The 24003-nt window shown below is 33.1% G+C and overlaps 4 protein-coding genes across 4 annotated transcripts; 1 reads left to right on the top strand and 3 right to left on the bottom strand.

Annotated features, from left to right (window-relative positions):
- Positions 1–210: 210 nt before the first annotated feature.
- On the top strand, positions 211–1777 carry LOC123898791 (high mobility group B protein 7-like). The gene is made up of 8 exons (XM_045949809.1): positions 211–389; positions 479–561; positions 672–717; positions 803–916; positions 1025–1082; positions 1184–1228; positions 1333–1419; positions 1510–1777. Exons 1-8 carry the CDS (start codon positions 295–297, stop codon positions 1585–1587), a joined length of 606 nt encoding a protein of 201 aa, XP_045805765.1. The 5' UTR covers positions 211–294; the 3' UTR covers positions 1588–1777.
- A 369-nt stretch (positions 1778–2146) lies between these two features.
- LOC123898782 (leucine-rich repeat receptor-like serine/threonine-protein kinase RGI4) lies at positions 2147–4574 on the bottom strand. Its single transcript, XM_045949795.1, has 2 exons — positions 4272–4574; positions 2147–4176 (listed from the first exon to the last, which is right to left on the bottom strand). The coding sequence occupies exon 2, from the start codon at positions 4124–4126 to the stop codon at positions 2357–2359; it is 1770 nt and encodes a 589-aa protein (XP_045805751.1). The 5' UTR covers positions 4127–4176; positions 4272–4574; the 3' UTR covers positions 2147–2356.
- Positions 4575–12273: 7699 nt separating this feature from the next.
- Positions 12274–19129, bottom strand: LOC123903012 (protease 2). The gene is made up of 11 exons (XM_045952863.1): positions 18479–19129; positions 17384–17667; positions 17085–17279; positions 15858–16204; positions 15156–15447; positions 14777–14935; positions 13876–14241; positions 13615–13680; positions 13421–13469; positions 13137–13260; positions 12274–12618 (listed from the first exon to the last, which is right to left on the bottom strand). The coding sequence occupies exons 1-11, from the start codon at positions 18807–18809 to the stop codon at positions 12543–12545; spliced, it is 2289 nt and encodes a 762-aa protein (XP_045808819.1). The 5' UTR covers positions 18810–19129; the 3' UTR covers positions 12274–12542.
- Positions 19130–19905: 776 nt separating this feature from the next.
- Positions 19906–22649, bottom strand: LOC123903011 (thioredoxin-like fold domain-containing protein MRL7L, chloroplastic). The gene is made up of 6 exons (XM_045952862.1): positions 22514–22649; positions 22281–22417; positions 21529–22091; positions 20888–20969; positions 20672–20783; positions 19906–20562 (listed from the first exon to the last, which is right to left on the bottom strand). Exons 2-6 carry the CDS (start codon positions 22413–22415, stop codon positions 20426–20428), a joined length of 1029 nt encoding a protein of 342 aa, XP_045808818.1. The 5' UTR covers positions 22416–22417; positions 22514–22649; the 3' UTR covers positions 19906–20425.
- Positions 22650–24003: the final 1354 nt, after the last annotated feature.

Below are 24003 nucleotides of genomic sequence, written 5' to 3'. Positions count from 1 at the left end.
AAGTCCAACGTAAATAGCCCATTGTTTTCCCGGCCCATTTATGAAAAATAGAATGTAACTGCGCGCGTCTTGAACTTAAAAATGCAAATACAAAAAAGGGAAAACATAAAATAAAAGGCGCTATGATTGGCGCTTAAACCAAAACCCCAATTCATTTTTCCCTCCTTCGAACAAAATAATTAATTAATTTAACATCTCAAATTCTCAACTCATTTATATTCGAATACTTCACGATTCTGTTTCAATTTCAAAAACCTAAAGAGAGAGCAATTAACAGATTAGGGTTTAATCAAAATGACAACAAAGGGAACGAAAAGGATCGAATGCGTCGATTCTCGTGCTGCTTCCGTTCTTATTCGTGCCAGCGATGGCAGTGCTTTCGCTAAATGGTTTCTTTCTTACTTCATTTCAATCGATTCTGTTTTTCTCAGAACCTTCAATAGTCTAATTTTTGTTTTTGATTTTAAACTTTTTTCAGTGGTGAGTGCAAGAAAGATGTTCCTATGGCACTCATTGACATGCACGATTGTAGCCTTGAAGCCAAAATCAAAATGAATCTTAGTAATTTTTTCCACTATTCAGAACTATATTATTAGTTATTTAATTTCAAAATCAAAATTGTTGTGTTTGTTGGTTTTCTAAGTTGTTTTAATTTGATTTGATTTGTTTAGATGCTCAAGTTATTGAGCAAGCTGCTCAAGCGAAGAAACCTGAGAGGTGAAATTTTACCCTAATTTTGTTAGCGTGAATATTGTTAACATATGTTTTTAGATGGTTTTGATTGGTTTATTTTTTTTTGTAGGAAGAAGCCGAAATCGACAGAACCAAGTGCTAAAAGGGCTAAGACTGGGAAAGGGAAAAAGGTTAAGGATCCTAACGCGCCCAAGCGTCCTCCGACTGCTTTCTTTGTTTTCATGTAAGGGTTTCAAAATCAAACTGTTTGTGATGAATATTTATGTTGTTTGTGCTGCTGTTTTGATTCTATAGTTTGAATGTTTTTATTGATTGTATTGTTTTGTTGTAGGGATGATTTTAGAAAAGAATTTAAGGAAGCTAATCCTGATTCAAAGGATGTTAAAAGGGTAATGAAAAAAGTGTTTAATTGAATTTTGTGATTGAGGGTGTTTGATTAACTTATGTAAGGATTAATTATTGATCATATGATTTGTGTTGTTGACAATAGGTTGGTAAAGAGGCTGGTGAGAAGTGGAGGTCTTTGACTGATGAAGTAAGTTAGTCTAAGATGTTTTGATTTGGTGCTAGTGTTGTGTTAATTTAGTTGTTTGTTAATGTGATTGTTGATCTAATATCATGATATGATTAATTGTATAGGAGAAGAAGCCTTATTTGGATAGAGTTATTGAACTGAAGGCAGAATATGAGAAGGCTATGGAAATCTATAATGCTACTAAAAAGGAAGTATGTATATTTTTGGTCTTCTGAGTTTGTTTTATAGTAAGCCCTTGTTTATCTTTGTTCTGTTTTCTTAAGCTTTTGCTATTTGTTCAGGATCAAGATCAAGAAGAGGGGTCTGATAAGGAAGCCCCAGCAGCAGAAGAGGTGGAAGAGTTAACAGACGAGGAGTAGTGATGACTTTTTGTTTCTCTTCAAGTCTGATTACTAGGTTTTGGTCATTTGACTTAGTCTAGTTGTATATTTTGGAATGTTTTAAGTTCTGGTGTTGATGTTTATGATGTGATTTTGAAGTTTCTGTGCAACATCTTATTGCACTGTAGTCTTAAAATGTTACCAATGCTAGTTACATTATTTTCTACCATTGATGTGTTGCCTTTTATTTTATTCTCTTGTCATCCTGATCCGGCATGCTGATCCCAAATGTGTTTGTTTCACAGTTGAAATTTTCCAATTTTTACTTTTTTTGCTGGTACAAATTTAAAATAAATTTTGTTGTGAAAAATTATAGTCGACACAACATTTTTTTAAAATAACAGCTTATAAATAACAGTTATTTTTTTAACAATCACAATTTTAATTTAGTAAGATTAGTAATTTATCATTGAGCTTGCAAGTGTCAATCCAAACATACAGAGGTCCACACATGTGCTAGTATTTGAGCGTGCCCACACAATATATAAAGCATGAATCAAGCATCAGCCTGATAATTGTTTATCTCAAATATAAAGAATTTCATTAAAATGAATACATGATTTATTCAAAATAATATTGAATTGTAAATTGAACTGAACAATAAGCATTGTGTGCTCAACCTGGAAATGAAAGATTTAAATATAATTGTAGCCTATTCTATCTCATGTAACAATGGTCATTAGGCATAGAAATATCTATGATAATTTAGTCAGCATCTCACTGACCTATGGTCCCTTATGGCTTATTCCTATCCCTTGCATGGCTGCAAGGGTTTGCCACATAAGCACAAATTATGGGCATAAGCAACTGGTGGAAAGATGTTGAATGGTCTAGTTTGTGGTATTGCTCCACATAGCTTGTTTGCCCTGAAGTTTGCATGCTTTAGATTAGTTATCTGTGATAAGCTACCTGGGATTTGCCCTGTTATTCCATTTATAGATACATCAAGCCACTGTAGTTTCTGCAACTGACCAAGACTTGAAGGGATGTTTCCCAATATGTGATTTCTTGAAATATCCAATTTCTCAAGTTCGATCAAATTTGAAATAGAAGCTGGGATTGAACCTGAAATGCTGTTGCTTCCCAAGTTTAGCACCTTCAAACTTGACCCTTCAACAAATTCTGGAATGTGACCAGAAATGAAATTATTTGATACATCAATTACCTCCATAGAGTTGCTTGTCATATTATTTATGATTGTTGACAGCGAACCGATCAATTGATTTGCATGCAAATCTATTGAAGACAACCCAGATGGCAATTTTATTTGAGAAAGGTCAAACCTCAACTGGTTGTTTGAGAGCTTGACCTTTTGCAAAGTGGACATATTTGTGAAGAAGTTTGAAATACCATCAATCAGGCAATTATCTGACAGGTCTATGGAGTTCAAAGAGTCGGGTCTGACAAAGTGCGGAAGATCTCCCTTCAGTTTACACCCGGCTAGATGCACGTCTGTAAGTTCCTTGCTTCTGATCCAATCAGGAACACTTCCTAGGCTGAGATTATTATAAGACAGGTCTATGGACAAAAGGGCAGGAATGCCCTTGATAGGAATTGCTGGTAAGGGATCTGAGAGCCCATTTCTTGATACATTAAGGCTCCAAAGTTTCTGCAATTTCGATATGGATAGTGGAACATGTCCTGTGAGCTGATTGCCACTAAGTTGAAGACTTGTCAGGGATTTTAGATTTCCTATCTGATCTGGAATGTTCCCTGTGAGCTTGTTATAGCTCAAGGACAAGTCTAAAAGATTCACAAGGCTGAACAAGGAAATTGGAATTTTTCCTGTTAGTTGGTTATAGGATAGGTCTAGATTGGTCATGTTTTGAAACTCCCCAATAAAATCAGGGATAGGCCCTGATAATAAATTGTAACTGAGGTCAAAGTAATTCAAATTTCTAAGGGTTTTGAAACTTGGTGGGATAGAACCTGACATAAAATTTCTTGCTAAATTAATTTGAACAAGGTTTTTCAGATTCCCTATTGTTGGAGGGATCTGTCCTTTGAGTTGGTTACCACTCAATGAAAGGGTTTCAAGCAAGGACAAACGACCTAAGTTTGGTGGAATGCACCCTCCAATTGAATTGTCTTCCAGAACTAGATGTGTGAGATGAGTTAAATTTGAGAAACTAGAAGGAATTGTTCCTGTGATATGCTTCATTCCACTTATCATCAATACCTCTAAGAATTGCAAATTACCAAGTGCTGGAGAAAGTGTACCCTTCATATAAGTGCCACTGTCCCTAACATTTGAGCTTTGTATCTGCAACACATTAACTCTCCCTGTGGATGGATTACATTGAACTCCTTCCCATCCTCCGTCGCAGCAATCTCGGCCTATCCATGAAGATAGAGTATCTGTTGTGTCCTTCAAAATGGCTGCTTTAAAGCTCATAAGAGAAGCTCTATCTTGTTCTGAACAAATTGGAGCCTCTGATGGTGAATCACTTTCTGAGAAGCACTGACCAAGTAATGAAAATATCATAACAAGGTTTAAAACCCATGTGAAAAATTGCATTTTGAAAGGTGGGTCTTGATCAAATTAAGATTTTTCTCTGAAGCTGGGATCTGACAATAGAAACTTTGAGTTAGTAAAAGGGGAAAAAACTGAGAGAAAAAAAGATGAAGTATATAATTAGTAAGAAAAAGTGTAGAAAAAGTACCACTCTGACATTGATTTAGTACTCTAATGTTTCACGTAGACAGTAAGTTAAGATATGATGATGATAAGATGAGGTTGAAGTGTGTCTCAAAATTATAATTGTGTTGGAAATCTCTACATGCAAGATTGTTATTTATAGTTACAGATGAAAAACAAAGCTTGTTAGAAATTTTATGATGATGAAGGGTTGGATTAATTTAAAGAAGTTCACATGGTAAATTTGTGACCGTTTGATAGATCACGAGGATCCTTGGTGTATTCGAACGTTGGAGCGCACTAGATTCAAAATCTGTCAAAATGTTTTATAAAATTCACCATCTCTCCCTATTATTTATACCATCCACATGTTACTTGTTTAGGAGTAAAAAGGACCATAGTATATCATTTTTTTATTGTCTTAGCTTGTAGAATCTTTACAACGAATTTTCATTCATTATGTTATGAGACTGAATGAACCTTTACTAGTTAGTACCAATTCACAAATTTGTTTTTACAATGGGATCAATTAATTTATTCTACTGTTAGAAATTATTTTTGGTTAGGTAGTCTAATGATTAAAATTTCACATTTTAAAGATGAATAAGCTGAGTGTTTAAAATTTTACATATAAAATACGATATTTTAACTAACCGAGTTAAACTTACGAAGACGATTAAGAAAATATTTGTGCATAATATGTAAATGTAATGCTATTTTATTTGCACTCAAAAAAGTCAACCAACTTTGTGACATGACCTTGTCCAACGTGTATATTAATGATAGTCTAGCACCATGTACAAATGCAATTTTCACTATTGGATTTTAAGTCTTATTATATTTTATTTGATTAAATAGTAAATTTTATTGGTCAAATAATTGGAGCTGAATTATGAATGATGTAAAATTTATCATAGAATGAGCTCAATGACACTTGTTGAGCATATGAATATTTTTACTACTAGGTTAACTAGATGTTGCCTTATACTTTACTTCGAGCTATGTTATTCTTTCTCCTTTTCCTTTTTTGGAGTTCTATATAATATTTATAAATAGTTTGCTATTGAAGAAATTATCAATTTTTGTAAGAGCAGGGTGAATAAAAAAGAAGTGTTTGGGAAATATCTTCAAAGGCAAGAAGAGAAAAATAAGTAAAAAGTGAAAACCAAGTAAAGTGGAATGGCCCCAATATGGTAAACCCATTGGACGAACAATACATACGATGTTTGGTATGTTTCCACTTTCCACTTTTTCTTTCAAAATGTAAATTTATAACACTTTATTTTTATAATTTTTTTTAGATAAATAAGATGAAGCCGGAATTTGAACCCCGATCATAATGGTCTGACCTAACAATTTTGATATTTAGGCCCGTTGATCTTGTTGTGAATTCAATTAAAATAATAATATATGATGTGTGGAGCAAATTAATCAAACAACCAATATCAAACATGATCGACAATTATAATCACAAACAAAACATAAATTAGTGAGAAAAAGAAAGAGACAAGCACACACAATGTTGTTTATTCAGTTCGGTCCAAAGATGATCTACGTTTGGGGAGAGATCAAACCATCTGTTCCACTAATCAAAGAGAGTAACGTTAGAGTTACTATAATTGGTCTTCCAACCCAACTTCACCCATATCCCAAATCTCTTTCCGTGATCAAAAGACTCAAATTAATATAATATTTCTTCAAGGTGAATCAATGGTGATTCAATCCCAACTCTAGTGTTTGTTGTAACAGTCCTGACCTTACACACTTCAGGTATAGTAGGCGGTCTGACACCGTACATCACTAACTTCTCTACTTTCTTCTAGTGGAGTTTTTTACATTCCGTGAAAATCGAACATGTACCCTGTCGGGGAGTAGTAACTAACAACTCCATGGCAAGTAGGGTCATTTTCTTTTTGGATAGAAACAAGTAGTACTCCATTAATGATAATGTTAATCATAACAATAATCACTTATTGCTGATTTAGCTTTTCCAACATGAAAGGGGAAGTTTTTGCACCATAAGTAACGGTTCTAGGCGGCTTGTGTGTATGACAACTGTAAACAGCAGTGATTCTTGAAACCATAGTCCATATTAGATGTGACTGTGACATCAAAAGGAATTATCCACATTATTTTGTCTATTCATTTTCAATATAATATCACAGAAACAATTAGCACTGTTTGTTTTTCTGAAAGCAGGATGAATATTGACTTTTCCTTCTCAGTATGTATGCTTAGCTTGCTAATTACTTCCTTTACAGCAGTACAATTTTTGTTTGCTTATCATTTAAGAATAATTAAAAATGGTCCCCTTTATAATTTGTGGTTATGGAACAGTTAATGCTTCTATATTGGCCATTTAATCTGGAATTAGTCATGCAATATTGACTACACATGTTATTTAAGTAGGTGGTCATATATTATTTTATTATATATTCATTCGTTCAAATTGATAGAATACATCGATGCAATATAAATTCAAAGTGACTAAAAACAAAAAGGATAAATCTGCGAACTACCTCACAACATGCATGTTAATAGCATAAAAAAGCAAATTGCGTAGCCTACAAATATGACTATATTGAATTGTCCGATGTATCCATACATCCAGATCTGTAGCGTTGATGACACCAAAGTCGACATTGATTGAATCTACACTAGATCGAAATTAATCCTTTAACCTGAAACAAATGAACACCGCACAAAGACGGGACAATAAAATACATCGCACAAAGACGGGACAACAAAATACACGTACCGTACAAAACGAAAAATCAAAACAAACAAATATGTGAAAATCACATTTATTTATTTATTATAAAAAGAAAGAAAAAACAATTTGGGGGGGGGGGGGGGTGGGGTGATTTCATGTCAAAATACATGAAATCACCCCTCTTGAATAAACTATGGTGACAGTTAGGGTTAAAAAAGAATGTGATTATATATTCTATTCCTAATTTCTGCATATCGAAAAAATTTAGCTTGGAGGAGATAATTCACTTTGTATATCATACAAATTTCTTGACAAATATTAGTCGTGATTGTATCCCCTCCTTCACTCTCCTCTCCATCTCTCTCCATCCTCTCTATCTCTCTATTAATTTCAATCTCTTTCTTCAATAAAAAGTTTTAAAATAATAATGAGAGAGAGTGAGGTTAAGAGAGAGATAAAGAGGATGTAGAGAGATGTAGACAAGAGTGAAGAAGAGGATCCAAATCCATATTAGTCATCGTTAACAGAAAATTAATTGGAATACGAAAATTGTTATGTGAATTCTCCGACCAAAATCATTCATCATTGTCAATAGTAAAAACTATGCATAATAAAAAACAAAAAGGAAACCAGATGGCATAATCCATTCTGAATATATCACGCCACCTTTCTTGTTCACCAAAAATATATTCCTTTTCATCCTTATGGTTCCTTATAAACAATTGTGGCCTATTTCAAACAACTTTTACAGAATCACATTGACAGCTTGATCAACTTAAATGGAGAAAAAGAAATCAACGATAACTTATATTTACCATATACATATGTAACAGAAATTTTTTGTATTCAAAATCTTTACAAGTATGATCTTGACTCATTGTCAAAGTTAATTTGCTTGTGGAGAAGGAACTGAAACTGATAATTACCACCACTTGTTGAATATTTGTTTCTTTACGACATATTTTAATATATATACAATATTAAATTATTTTTTTTACGTAATATATACAATATTAATAAGAACTATGTTTAACTGTAATTCAATATATTTTAAAATGTTAAAAACTCTAACAATGACTGATGCTGTTTTTTAGATTAGTCGATTATCTTTCTCATTTTTATAATTGAAACAATTACTTAATTGATATTAGTTCGATTAAAACAACGAAAAAAATATAATTCGTATTGAACCAACATCAATCATATTATCTTTTTAGTTGAAGTGACAAAAAGATTACGAGCTCTTAATTCTAAAAAGTATACATCGTCAAGCATCACTAATTTTTTTGATGATTCTTAAATATTGATCTTATTGGTATTGCACCATAGAACTCACTTACATGGAATATTATTTATACGCTAAATAATACCCCTAAGGTGAGACATTGGTTAAGCAATCCAAATAAAATAAAAGTATATTTAAACTCATGTATTCACTCTCTGAGAAATAGTTGTGTGGTCTCTTAAAATTTGGTCTCAATTTAGTCACACACATTATTGAGAAAAAAGTACAAATATTTATTACAAATAAACACTCCATTGTTAAAAGTCAATCTAAAGTCTAAACTGTTGACCTAAATCTAAATGGAAGTCAAATTGTTTAGTAAAATAGGACCCAAGCTTTGATAAAGAAGAAAAAGTTTATCAATGTGAGGGTATGGGTCCCCAATGAGAAGAAATTGAAGTGGTGGGGGAAACAATTTGAAATTGAAAATAAAAGTCCTAAACTTATATTTCAGTTTTTTTTTTTTGACAAAAAACTTATATTTGAGTTAATGACTGCTTAATCACAATATTTAATTGTCTTATTAGCAGTCTAATCACATTCACATATCATAAATAAATCCAAAACAATCATTTTCAACCATTGTGTACCAGTTGGCAGCTAGCCAATGAGAAAATAGTGTTTGGCTGTTTGGTGAATGAATAGTGAACTCATGGGCCATGCATTATTGCATACAGTGATGGACCTAACCACATTTCAAATGGACTATATCGTCCAAGGCCTAGATTTGGAAGGGCGTTCATTAATTTCTTTTAGTACTATTATAAATATTTAAAAATTTAACTGAAAAACTATTATAAAAGTCACTAAAAATACTTTTAACTATACAATTAAAATCAAACTTTATAATGTACCAAAAAAAAAAAATCAAATTTTATAATATAAAACTCTATCTTTTTTTTCTTCATAGATTCTCTTCACTGAATGTAATTCTATTCGAGACGTATCAGACACTAAATATAAATACATCTTTAATCAAGATTCAAACGGTAGTTTGTCACATTATGAGGGTCTAACTACTTCTACAGGCCGAACCTTTAGCGGCTATTCTATAGAGCTCAAGCTCTTTAAAGGCATTTTAATTATTTTCTAAATGCTTTGCTAACTTTTTATTTTCTAAATGCATGACGAATCCTAGTGATATATTATAGTGATAATTATATTATTTAAAATAAATAAAAAAATATCTTGCTTTTTTTTTCGAAACAAAAAATATATCTTGCTTTAATTGTGAAAAGATAGAGTTTTTTTCTTTTTAAATTTCGTATAGAACATTATCTTTTTAATGTTTTGAGTAAGGGTTCAATTTGTTCTCTCATAATTTTTTACGTTCTAATTTAATCCCTTACAAAAAATAATATCTACATTAATCTGTGACAATTATACAAAAGAAAAATTAGTCTTTGATTCATATCATAATTGAAAGACTAATTTATGTTTAGCATCTTAAAGGATATGCTACTCAATGACGAAGGAAATTCTTTATTAATTATTAATATAGAGACTTCGTTCCCTTTCGTTAAGCGCATCGAGCCAGGAGTGGACATCATCATCTCAGACAAATTCAAATCCCGTTTCATCATTAGCTTAGCTAAAGTGGAATAGTATCATTTGAATGTGACCACTGGTTAGATTATGATTATGTAAATGGATCCCCATTACTAAATTGAGCTGAAAGAAGAGACTAGATTGAGTCTTCACTCAATGTTTTTTCTTTTGTAAGAGTTATCTTTTTAATGTTAAACCAATCTTGACACTATTGATTCATTGAATTGAACATCTCTTTTTACTACATTATTTTGTATTTTAAACTATAGGAAAAATTCGTTGCGTGAACTCTGCAATAAAATTGGGTTGGGGTCTTAAAGTTCCTTCTTTTAAATGGTAAACTTTGAAATTGAAGTCATAATTTTCAACTTATTTATTTAATATTATATCCAGTTGGATCATGAGAGTGGCGAAAAGGCAGTGTGTTCTCAACAAGCTGTAGTGGATATGTGAACTGTGTCTCTGCTGTAATATCCACTCATTTGTTTGTTTGTGCTTCATGTAGGACAGTTACTTTTTTATTAAACAATATTGCTCCAATTCATGAAATCATGTTGACGGCAAAATATTTACTTTCAACAATTTTAGCATTGTTGCATGTACATAGAAGGTCTCATATTATTTAAGAATTTTAGCATTGTTATTGGATTTTAGCATTGGTTCTTTCTTCCATAAGTGATTCAAAATTGAGGGATGTATGTATGGGACTTGGGTTGCGCTGATTGCGGCATGAACGGCATTGGTCCATGTGGGATGATGATTGTTGTTATTAAACTCAAATTTGGATTTTGCAAACTGAATAAAAGACTTTAGGACATGGTCCCAAATTTCTTAAAAAGGTACAGAAATATTATAGTCCAAACATGTGTTTGATATTAAGGGGTCCTATGTGACATTTTTACTCACTAATTTACAAAGTTGATTACAATATGACGTATAAAATATTTTCTTGGACAGACAGGGAGACTAGTTGCAGGTAGGGAACATGCCAACATGGATATGTTGGAATAATAACGTGTGTGTCAATTTCAAATATTTACGCTTAAAAAATAACAAAAGATAAAATGTATACTTTATGAAAAGTATGAATGAACTATGAGAATGATGATATTGATAACCGTTTGGCGTTGGTGTAGGCTATTTACACACTCACATTCAATGTTGCGAGGGAATAGGATTGGAAGGTCGGGAAGCGCGTGTGAGACTTGCGAGAAGAAAGTATTTATTTTGTAGACATTTAATCGATCTAACATGAATACTAGTATTTTGAATTTATCAAATGTATTTGATAGTATAAGAAAATGACGTCTAAGTAGCATTGAACAAATTATTATCCATGAATGTTGAATGCTATACACTTAGCAAATCTAAGTCATTAGAATATGAATTGTCTAGTTTTCATTTGAAGCTCAAAATCATTAGGAGAAATATAGATTTAATTACCAATCGTCAGTTGGTTCAGTAGTGATTGACGCTGAACTTGGTAGGGAGGACCGCAGTTCGATACCCCGCAACTGCGATCGGAAGGGGCTGAAACCACTTGATGCCAGAACTGACCCATGAACCAGATTAAACTGATGTTGAAAAACCAAAAAAATAAATATAGATTTAATTAAAAGATGTAGCTGTAGTTGATTAGTTGAAATGAACTCTACTAAGCCACTAATCCTTGTGGGAAAATGCAATGCATCAATCCATTGAGTTATCTACATTATTAACGATACCAAGGAAAACTACAATTTGAACCAAACAAGTTCCTCTATTTTTGTGTTCACAGTGTATAACCAAGCAAGTTATTTTTGTTTTGATTTATCTAATTTCAAAATAATTTTTACACATCAATCTTAGAAGAAAATTTTGAAATAAAATAGGACCACAATGGCCAAAAAAAAAAAGGAAAAAGGACCACAATGTGGGATAGTCCGACAATTATAAAATGTTGAAAGTGAAAAACTTCCAACCACTAAAGCTTTGTTTATTTTATTTGGAAAACTGATATAGAAAACAATAAAAAGAAATTATTGTTATAAAAAAGTTCAGCCTAAATAGTAAATTGTGCATAGTTTTACACTCAATTCCAAACAACTTTAAGTTCACATGCAAATTTTAGAGCTTTTGAAATGGTAAAAGTAAAACATCTAAATTGTGTTTGTGTGAAAACCTCAATTGAAATGGCTGAGCACTCCATCTTTGTGCTGCCAAACTAGGAAATTCCTCAATTGTGTGAAAACCTCTAAATTGCCAACAAAACGAGAATTTCATCACCAATATTCATATATTTGAATTTTAAATTATATTCTTAATGATAGATATGTTGATGTATATATTTTATTGTAAACCCTATGTAAGAAAAAATATTTATTGGTCGAACACCTTAATGCCCTCACTAGAGTCACACGCTTGCGTAACGTTAAACTATGTGTTAGATGAATTCAAACATTTTTAGAGTTTTTTTATTTTTCTTTCTTTTTTAAAATTATATCGTATCAAAACAAACACAAAGTGTGTGATCCTTTATTGCGACATACTCTATGAGTAAGATGTGTTGCTAACAGATTTGTAAGCAAAGTAATTTAAAATTTTCTCCATGAAAGTCCTGAAATTGATTTCAATGTATAAATTCTCCATACCATCCAAGTATCTCGCATCATAGGCTTAGAACCAGGGTATATGCTGCTGGTCTCACTTAAGCCATGGATTAACCAATCACTCCATCTCTCCGCTTCATCCGCGCTTTACATATCCCAAGATTAAAGATGATCAGTCAAGTTTAGAGTCTTTAGGAAGAATGTATAAGTGAAGGCGTCTTCCTGAAGTTTCTCAAATCTACACTCACAAAACACCAAAATATAAATAAAATTACAGCACAACATATGAGAAAAAACTATGCTAAAATGAAACTGTCTTTAAAAAGGAAATTAAAGGTGGAGCCGTTTTAAATTTTTTAAACTCCTAGGAAGCAACTTAGGAACTGGTTCATACAACACATAACAGGTGCTTCCATTATCGTTCTAGCTTCTTCCTAACTCATTCATAGATGTAAAAATCCATAATCATATTACTCACTAAATCATGTTTACACTTTCAATGACGAACTTAAAGAGCGACTAAATCATCACAGTATAAATCATGTTCTACACTCTCAATGACTAACTTAAACAGTGACTAAATCAGCACAGTACCTACCTTTATTAAACTAAACACCTCCAATTTCCCCAACAGTAACCAAAACAAGAGAACAAAGAAGTAACCGTAAAAAAAAAAAAAAGAGACAAAGAAGTAAATGTAAACCACACCAAATACTAAACAAGTTTAAAAACAAACAGAAGTAAGTTATACTTTACCTTCCTGACTTTGAAAAATGTCCAGCACCAAGCTCACATTTAAACAACAGTATGTTATCATCAGTTTTCAAATCCCTCAGTTTTGCGACAAACTTTGCAGGTTCAGAATACAGAACACGTGGGTCTACAGCATGTACAGGCAGAGATGATAAGATGCTAATATCACATGTAATATCAAAAGATAGTTTTCCATCCAAAATTATTAGTAATTAAAAAATTAGAATGCTTTGGCTTTACATCTTGAAACTAATACTAGTTCCGTGACAAGGATCAGGTATGCTTACCGTTTAATCCAGCTGTAACAAGAATGTGTGGGTAATTCTGTGCCTTTACCTGCACGGAATGAGAAATAGAAAGAAAAAAAATAAAACAAACAAAGCATGATTCCTAAAAATCATTCCATACAGGAGAGAATAAAAATCATGCTCAGACAAAAATAAATAGATTACAAGTAATTAAGTGCAGTCTACGTTCTTACATTATCAACAGGGGAATATGACTTCATGTAGAAGTAAAATTCCTCCTTCCTAGGATCACCCCATTCCTGCAGTAACATAAGGAAATAATCTCAATTAGGAAAAGAGAAACAAAAGAAATCATCGGGAACTTCAGGAAGACGCCTTCACTTATACATTTAAGTGACATAATGAGTGAAAGTCAAACAGAAACATCTAGTTGTTGAATTTGAGTAATTTTCATATGTTGGTATGGAATGGCATACTAAGAGAAAGAAAGTTACCTCCCATTCGGAAGTAGTGAGAGGAATAGTTGGATCAAGCATTGTTGTCACAACATCCACAAAAGGTACTCCGGCAACAGCAGACTTGAATAAATCTGGTCTCATATTAAGAACTCCACCAATTAGCAAACCCCCAGCACTTCTGCCATTGATGCAAAGTCTTTCCTTGGAACAGAATTTCTTTTCAATTAAATGTTCAGCACATGCAATAAAATCAGTGAAAGTGTTCTTTTTCTTCAGCAGCTTCCCATTCTCATACCACTGCCTCCCCATTTCACCACCTCCGCGTATATGAGCTATAACATAGATAAAACCTCGATCTAACAATGATAGCCTTGATGACTTGAAACTGGGATCTATGCATATCTGTTGACGAATTGAGTTCACTAAATTATAGAATAAAGAAGAAATAGGAGACACATTCAAGGTATAAAGTAGAAACACGAGATTCATGAATGGAATATGCTACTTAGACACCAACACTTCTCTAAGCAAAGGAACGGGCCGACAAAAAATAGTGCCCATATACTAGGGAACATGAATATATAAATAAACAAATATATAACCAGCTTTGCTTTTTTAATAATTAATGGCAGAAAGGAATCAGAAACTTATTAAGTAAAACAGTCTTTAAAATCCAAAAGAAAAATAAATATAGAGGATGTTCGTGAACGAAAGCATCTTGCACAAAACAAAACGGGATAAGACCAAGAAAGCTGTACATTTGTTCCAATAAGACAAGAAAGTATTTTATGGCAGCCAAAGAGTTCAATTAAATTTAGAATTCAAGTGATAAACATTGATATGCTGCATTAGTTAATACAAAATCAAATAGAGTTCAAATTTAAATTGGCATTGTTATGTGAAATTTAATTCATATAAACTGTTACTCTTCATTTACCTCATACGACCCGTAGCCATAAAGTAGTAATGGATCTGATCCATCAAGCTTCACAAGATCTTTTCGGTAAACAAGTGACATGGGAATCAAAGTTCCATCCAAAGCACGTGCCCACTGCCTTTCAGTGACATATTTTGTTGCATCAAAACCTCCGAGAACCTGAGAACAATAAGAGACAACTAATACAGATATAGAGAGTAATTGAACAAAACTCCAGGAAATGACGAAAACCGATCTTCAACTTCATAATATATATAATAATAATAATTAAAAATCACAAAACAAGTCCTTATAGTTTTATTAAATTTTTAAATTAGTCTCTAAATTTAATTTCATGCAAAATTGAACAGCTTGGAGTTTAACTGCCCATTGAACTTACCGAGTCAATCTTCTTCAAAACTGAAATGCCGGCCTTCATATCATAGTCATACACAGAGGGAGGCGTCTTCAATGAGCTATATGAAAATCGTAAAATACTTGACGAAAACTCTGATTCTGAAGAATCCACCGAGTATACTGGATCAATAAAACTAACCACCTGACCACTTTCAAGACTTCTTAGTGGTTCACCAATAGATGGAAGGTGATAAACTGTTATTTTTGGTAGACCATTTTCTCTCTCATACGCAACAAGATGATCACTAAAAAGTTGTATCTCCTGAATTTTGACACTGAAGAAAATTCAATGTGTAAGTTTTGGTGACAGTGTAAGACACACTCCAAGAATTTCTTTAGATTTTTATTCATGTTCACACTTTTCAGGATTAATTAAGGATGTTGCTGAATGATGATAAGCATCATCATATGAAAATAATGCAACAGCAAATTAGTTCACTGTATAAACTGAATGGTGAGGACGGAACTTTTAATCCTCAAAGGTAATTGTTATGGCACAGGAACTATTCATGAAGTTCTAGTAACCCAACATTTTCTGAAAGCATTTCATTAATATTGTTGTACATCCTTGAACACACAACCCAGTGACCCCACATTCAAAAGCCAAGCACACTGTCATTATAATTTGCTCAAGATTATGCCCAAATAAAGAAACAGCTAAGCAGTGATGCAAAATATGTGTTACCTTTCTCTGTGGGGAATAAGAACTGTAGTTGATGAGGTGTTGTTGACAGCACAAGCTACAACCTCTGAATTGAAAAATTGATCACTTCTCCTCTTAATAAAGAAATGATCTCCACGATGGCTGACAGTAGTGTCAATACCATCCACACGTTGTGTCAGAACTTTAAGACCTTCTTCAGGTTTGGAAACATCAAGATAAAAATTAAACCTTGTATTTTTACTTTCCGATGCAACAAACAAATATTTCTTGCTCTCGGAAGCATCAAGGTCAAGAGAAAATGTATCATCCTTTTCCTCATAAAGAAGAGTATCTTTTGATTGTTCTGTTCCCAACACATGAAGCCATGCCTGTATCACTTAAGACGTTAGCAAAACAAGAGTTTCAAAACAAATAAGATATTCCATATGCAGCAAAATAATAAACAATCTAATACTTGTATACACACGAGGTAAACGATAATGGTTTAGAAGTGAGGCTAAAAACAAAAGGAATTTGGTTATGATATACAAAATTAGTTGGCAAATAAAACCTTGTATATATTCAAATATCCAAATACTATGTTGAAGCAAGACTTGGGGTGCATTTGTTTCATCTTTGGGAAAAATAGCAATTTAATGATATCACTTTTTGGAACCTTTTTTCTTTTCTTTTCTTTTCTTTTCTTTTTGAAGCTGATACTTTTTCGCTTATGATAAAAACATTAAAACAGCTTTGTTTTAGATTTTTGCTTATTTCCGAAAAAACTTGTCTAATAATTATAACAGTTGTTGAGCATTTTTTAATTAAAAAAGCTCAACAATATAATCGGTTGTAACTTGTGTCCATCTATGACTTAAGCAGAAACCATCAAGTTTCAGTTGCAGATCGAAACACACTGTAACCGGAAATCTCATCTTCTAGTTTTCAGCATCTTTATATGGCTAAATTAATTCGGCCTGACACTCCTAGAAAAATTGAAGGCCCGGGGGCTTTGGACAGAAGTTGGTAGGATTATGAATACGATTGTTTGGACATAAGAGAAAACACCCCAACAAAAGCCCTAGTTAAAAGAGTTGATAAGATGGAGGATACAAAATAGCCTAATAATTAGAGGAAAAGTGAAACCAGGAAAGACTCTTGGTGAAATCATGAGAAGATTTGGTTGTTGTTAATGTTATTGTATTTGAATAAAGAAAAACCAATTAGATCCGAACAGTTAAATATTGGGTCGAAAGGAGAATTTCCCACCTTGTAAGGCCTAAGAATACTATCCATTGTTATATAAACTAAAGCATTATCACCAGCCCATTGAAGGTATGATGTTACACCAACAATAGGCTCTCCAACTGGAGCTTGAGTCTCAACATCCATGACATAAACAGTATATATTTCATCTCCTTTGGTGTCTTCTGCATATGCTACCAACTTGCTATTTGGGCTAACCTGAAAATAAATAAATTTTGAAATAAAATGAAAGCATGTTGGAAATCAGGAAACAAAACAAAAGAAAGCAAAATAAAAATGCCACGATAATGATATGATCTAACCTTAAAAGTACCAATACTGTAGTATCCATGTTGTTGTGCCTTGATATTCTCATCCAAAATAACATGCTCCGGAGGAGCATCAGGTCCTGTAGGCATGGTGTCATTAACAGATGGAACCTTTTGGTTATCGGATATAAGGCGCCTACAATGTTGAACATACTCCTTCCCTTCTAAATTTTTCGTATAATAGTAATAAGGCCCCTTGCGTAAGGGTGCAGATACATCTTCCTCCTTTATCCTTCCTCTTATCTCAGCAAAAAGCTTATCTTCAATTTCCTTGGTTCCTAGAAAATTAAAAGTGCGTATAGCATCATCAGAGTAATTTAAATTAATCTCCTTCAAATTTCAAAGGTCTGCTTAATTAAGTGTGGGTATGTGTATAGATATAGCTATAGGATTTCCTAGTTAGCACCTAATACTATTACCAATAGACATTGAGCCTTTACCCATTTACATGAACTCTCTCTCCATAGTCCATACATCAAGTTCAAACATATAAATATTTTCCCGAGTAGACTTTTCGGCTGGTCCAAGCCCAAAACCATTTCCTTCGGGCAATACAAGTCTAACACCATCACTTGTCAAGGTAAGTCTCAGTCTAAACCTCTCACCCACGTCAACTATATAGTAACTTGAGCGTCAGAGTGTTTGCAGATACACCTCTGCCATCAGCCGCCACGTCATCTCCGCCATGGATTCTGGCAGAACGCCTCCATTCACGGAGTATTCTTCCTTCCGATCCATAATCAGCGTGAAATCTACGAGTTCTGATCATAACAATATGTTTATGTTTGTCCTGTTTAGCTGTGTTTACTCTTTAATGTTTACTTAACAATGTCATACTCATACTATATGATATAATTCAAAATCCAGAACCATATCAAACCAGTTCAAAATAGAATCAGTTCAGTTCTTAACACTAAAACTGGTTACTGATAAGTTCCAGAAGCTAAACCAGTTCGGCTCGTACTTAAGTGCATTGAATTAATAAAATCAAGATCCAATAATAATAATAATAATAAATTAATAATAATACAGTAATCAATAAAAGCAGTGAAAGCGATAGAGGATAAGATAATGAGATAAGATTGATACCGGACATGACGGAATCAGTATAAGCATTTTCCTGGCGGAGGTAAGAGAGTACATCGGGATCGGAGCGGGAATCATCACGTAGCCAATAGTAATTGTCGATCCTGGTATCATTGAAAAGCTCCATGACGTGCTCAACTTTCTTCGCCACCGGAGGAGGAAGCGGAGAGTGAGACTGCGACAGAGATTGTGGTGGTGAAGTCATCGGACGGCGGTGGTTGTAGTGAGAGAGTGCGGTGGAAGGAAGAGAAAGAGTGGAGGAGAGGAGGACGGAAACGGTTAAAGGAATGCAGAAAAAGCGACCAATGTTTAAGCGAAGATTTTGATGTAGCATTTTAATTCTATTTTAATTTATTTTATTGCTCTTTATTGGGTTTCAATTTTTTCAAACAGTTTCACTACACTCACTCACTCACTATCTTTTTTTTCTATAAAAAATGATGACATGGTATGTATGTATCATGATAAATAAATAAATACAGTAGTATATATAATATCTTGATGCCTGCATTTTTGTATTAGAATCTCTATTTTCCCTCTTTTTTTGGTGAATAGAATCTCTATTCTCTTGTCACTCAACTCAAGTCTAGGAAATGAATGAGACACCTCAAGCATCAGTTAGGAAGAAATGAGACGTCTTTTAATAGACCCTACGGATAGATATGAGATTTTTAGTATTTTTATAATACATGGCTATAATTTAATCTCGTCACTCATGCATAATACAATTTCAAATTTAAGTGATTAGAAAGAATAGTAGATGTTTTAAGTAAGTGGTTACGGTTTTTATTCTTGACTACTCACGTGTATAAAAAAAGTTCGGTTGAGAAGGAAGTATTAACATTGTGTGTCTATAGATTTCCTGACAATTTCGTACCTATAATAGTATTGAAGAAAGAAAAAAGAAAAGAAAAAAAAATTCCAACCCTCTCATAGGACCAAACCGGATGCCTCCCCCAGAAGGAACACAAAAAATGAACATTTCTTTGCCAAACTCCCAAATTTATTTGAAAACACTTGCACATGGAAAAAAAAACCCACATAATGTGAATCAAAATTCCTCCAAGTGATTGACGCTGAATTTGGTAGGGAGAACCACAGTTCGATCCCCACAACTTCAATTCAGAAGAGGTTGGAACCACTTGATGTCATAACTAATCCCGAACCAAAATAAAATAAAAAAAAACTAAAGAATGGTAATAACAACTAAAAATTAGGCGAACTGAGAGAGATGTTGTGAAGAGTGAAGGTGGTCTCAACTTTATCTTAGTATATAGTAAAGGAAGAAGAAAATGGTGTGAATGACTTTGCTACATTGGAAAAGAGGGCTTCAATGCAACGGTGGAAGAAGAAAGTGGAGAATTTTGGAGATACTCGCAAAACAGATGGATGTGAATATTTAAGTTTCTTGTTCTAATCTTAGCTGCTTATTGGTATCAAACATCTCTGAGTTTTCTTTGTTTTCCGATAATATAACAATATTACAGGTTCACAAAAAAAGAAGACAAAAACAAAGCATCACACTACTTGGTACAACCTGCTTATGCCTCTAGCAGTCACCACCATAAAATCATACAAAACATTTTATGCTCACTGATGACATTACTTGAATTGCAAATCTTAAGTGAGTCTACTACAAATAATCTCTATACCTTCTAAATATACACAGGGCTCATCTTCCAGTTCCATTTTTCTATTATTCCAACAGATCAAACCTATATAAAGCTCATTCCCTATGAATATGATGACTTCCATGCCATGGTAATACATCAAACAGTCGGCCGTAAGGATTTTGTGGCAGTTATGTTATCATATTGCATGCAGTTGATGGATGGAGCTATGCATTCATTTCCCTTGCTTATCTTACACAATGGCAGAATGTAAAAGGCATTGTTAAATGGAAATACTTCAGCAATATGGCTTGATAGAAACTTTGAGCTCTTCAATTTTTCAGGACACTCGATTACCAATGGTAAAAGAAGGAATATTTTCCTGGAAATCTGGAATGTTAGTCAAACACGGTGGTTTGGCTCCTCGGTAGTAAAAGAAGGCCATGATCTTTGACCACTCATCTCCACTTCGAATTGCTGAGAATCCACAAAATGGAAATTAATCATGGTCAGAGGAGAGGCACAAATAAATGTAAAAGATGGATTCCTTTTGTTGAATTTTATTTTAGGTAACATCGACCAATACCTTTATCACGGAATAAAATCTTCCCTGCTTTAGTAAAGATAACTTCTGGGAAAACCGATACTTTAAGTGCAGCAACTAGTTCAGTCTCAACAACAGCATCAAGTGCGACACACTTTCATATGATGCACAATAGGATGTTAGACAAAAATAAAATCATCTTTGTGATAAAATAGCCGAAACTAAAGGAACAATTGTATGACTTCACTAATTACTTACTCTTGGAGAGGGTAATCTGCAGTTCCATATGATATGCACAGCTTTCTCTAGTTCATCTCGAATTCTTTCATTGTCCTTTGGCCTAAAAATAGAAGTGAAAAAGTTGGTAAGGATTGTTTTGGATTGGACTTGCTTGATTGTAAACACGATATGGAGCATTACCATTTCAAAAGCATAACAGCAATGTCATCAGTGCTATAGCTAAATGCTGAGGCTATTTGCACATATGGTTGAAAGTTAAATTAAGCATCCCTAGAAGCCCATTTCCAAAAGATAAAAAGGAAAGAACATGCATGCTAGCATCAGTGTATAGTTTCTCGAATGCAACTCTATATAGTTAGTACCTGTTTAAATGTAAACTCTAAGCTATTGTACATCTTAAATAACTTCCATAACTAACATTGTTAGTTAACAGCAGCCTCTTATGTATAAATACGAGTAAAAGAGGCCAGCTCGAATAAGTAAACTACTCAAACTAGAGTTCTCCGAAATGGCCATTAATATAACTCTGCAACATGCTTGTGTAGGAACAACCAAACAACATTGAAGCAATCGGCAAAAACAATAGTTTTGGATATCATTCCGTTCAGCTACTTAAGCAACTATATGTCTAATAGAATGTAGAAAAGTAGAACAAAAACCTTTTATAACGATTATGCACGAGAATAATCAAGGGACTTATGTCTTTGAATACAGTTTCCTCCCATTCTGCAGCCTTAATGTCTTTGATAGGACGAATGTAATTGTCATCTTGCCACACTATTGGCTTATCATCATCAACATCATTGTCGTCCTCGACATCATCATTATCTTCCTTCTTTTTATTTTGGACAGTAATCTTGTCGAAAAACTGTCCGAAACTGAATCCCCAACCATCAGCATCTTCAGGCCAATTAGGATCTTCCTCTTCCACAACAAGGCCATAATCATTGATAAGCTTTTCCATTTTCTTCTTCTTTTCATCATTATCTACAACTTCTTGAATATCAGGTTTCTTATCCATAACCTGTCTAATTTTTCTTCTCCATTCTTGTCTCTCTTCAAGATTCATAGCATAAGGGTCATTTTCTTTGGAGGGAGAGGGTGCATCATCTTCATCTTCATCGTCACTATCACTGTCACTATATCGTTCTCGCCCTCTTCTGTTGGAACCAGCACCATCAGATTTGAGTACTTGAACTCTTGTTACTCTAGAATAACCAACCTGTTTCAAGGAAAATATAAAATTTCAACATCATAAAGAACTTAACTTTGTCCCCATTAACTTAGTAACGACATCGCATTTTATACACGGGAGCCGGAGTTCAAACTCCAGAATTCTAGTCACTATGCCACCTAACCAAAAAGAAAAAACTTTAAGTTAAGATTGAAATGGAGAAATTGATGTACTTGCCTGCAAAGAGGGGTTTGAGAAATTGAAGATATTTTTGGTGGGTTTGTACTTGTAAAGAGAAAATGAATTGGGGAAGTTGAAGTTTGTATCTTTGATTGGTGAAATGAAAGATGACAAGGGAAAACTGAGTGCCATTTCTTGAAACATAGACAGAAACGAAAGTGTCAATTGTTTTGGTACTTAAAAACATACAGTAGATAGATACTAGGAGCTAAGTTAAGCAGTTTCATTACCTTATCAGTTTAAAACACCAATTTGTGTTTTGGTCGGAGACGTGCTTCGCCGCTGTTTCTTGTTTCTCTTTAGATAATAGTAGTAGTATAGTATTGTTTGGATCTACTGAAAGTGAAGAGACGGAAAGAATAAAAGATGATTCATAACAGTGCGTTTGGTTCAAGAGGAAAGAAAGCTTAAATTGGGTGGGTCCCACGTAGGGCTGGAAATGAGTCAAATCGAACTTGTCTCAAGCTCGATAAAAATTAGCTCAACTCAAAACTCAACTTGACTTTGAGAAGATTTTTTTTTCCAGCTCATTTAGTTAACGAACTTCAATTTTAGCTAAGTTTGACTGATTTAGTTCATGAACCAAATTCAACGAATTAATTATCAAGTCGAGTTTCGAACTATCTTCAAGTTGAATCGGTTCATTGTCAATCCTAGTCCCACGCTTGCAAACTTAGTCAAGGAAAAACAGAACTAATATTCGCTTAAAAAATAACCAAAACATTGTGCTCAAGTGGTTAATGAGCCCCCTAATATTGGAAAGAACGCGAGTTGATTTCTAGTTGAAACAATTATTGATCAAATTTTAATTACCTCGCATCCGAACTCTATATTATTATGGCCCCTTCCTCTAGAAACCAGGGTTAATATAATAACAAAACAAAAATATTCACTTAAAAAATATTTAAAAAGTGTTGTTGTTTGAAAATATAAGTTAATAGTCGTCATTATTATTATTATTATTATTATTATTATTATTATTATTATTATTATGATGATGATCGAAATAATGACTTGATTAATAGAAATTGGATTAAAATAATATTAAGAAAAAAAGTAATTCGTATTTAATTGGCGTCAATCATATTATTATTTTAGCGGTAAAGATAAAAAAAATCATACTTTTTAATTTTAAAGAATATTCTTGATATTCGTTAGAATTTTTGATAATTTTAAATATTGATCACAGTGACCACTTATGATCTATATTTAGTATTATTTTTTTTTTTGGGTCAAATATTTTAGTATGTTTTAATTGGCCGATAAATAAAAGCAATAATCTTCGTTAACACAGCCCTAGTTAACACCTAATGCTGCAAATTTAACTTGATTTTGACTCGGATGGATGCGGCTAAAAACATAAGAGATTATTTTTCGAGGTAAAATTGAAAAGGAAAAAAAAAAAATACAATCATTAATTGTATTTTAAAAATACAAAGCGAATAAGTAAAAAAATACAAAGTAAAAGTCAAATTCAATTTGTTGTTTTCTAAAATAACTTGCATACTATTGAGAGTTTAAGACTGCGGTAATTAATTATCAAGTGTTGAAGGATTATAATAATAATTACGAAGTAATTTTTTTCATTCCTCAACTTTTCCCTTTTTGCAAAGCTGGTGTTATAACCATGAGCTAAGCAATGTTAAGAGTCACAATAATGCAGATTGCAGGCAGAGTATTTCTCCGGCAGCAGTCACATTGTGAAGTTGGAGAAAAAGAT

Source organism: Trifolium pratense, linkage group LG1 (assembly GCF_020283565.1).
Source record: "Trifolium pratense cultivar HEN17-A07 linkage group LG1, ARS_RC_1.1, whole genome shotgun sequence".
In the NCBI taxonomy this organism is placed as follows: Eukaryota; Viridiplantae; Streptophyta; class Magnoliopsida; order Fabales; family Fabaceae; genus Trifolium; species Trifolium pratense.
The sequence above is the reverse complement of the archived record's forward strand: the minus strand, read 5'-3'. Positions and strand labels throughout refer to the sequence as shown.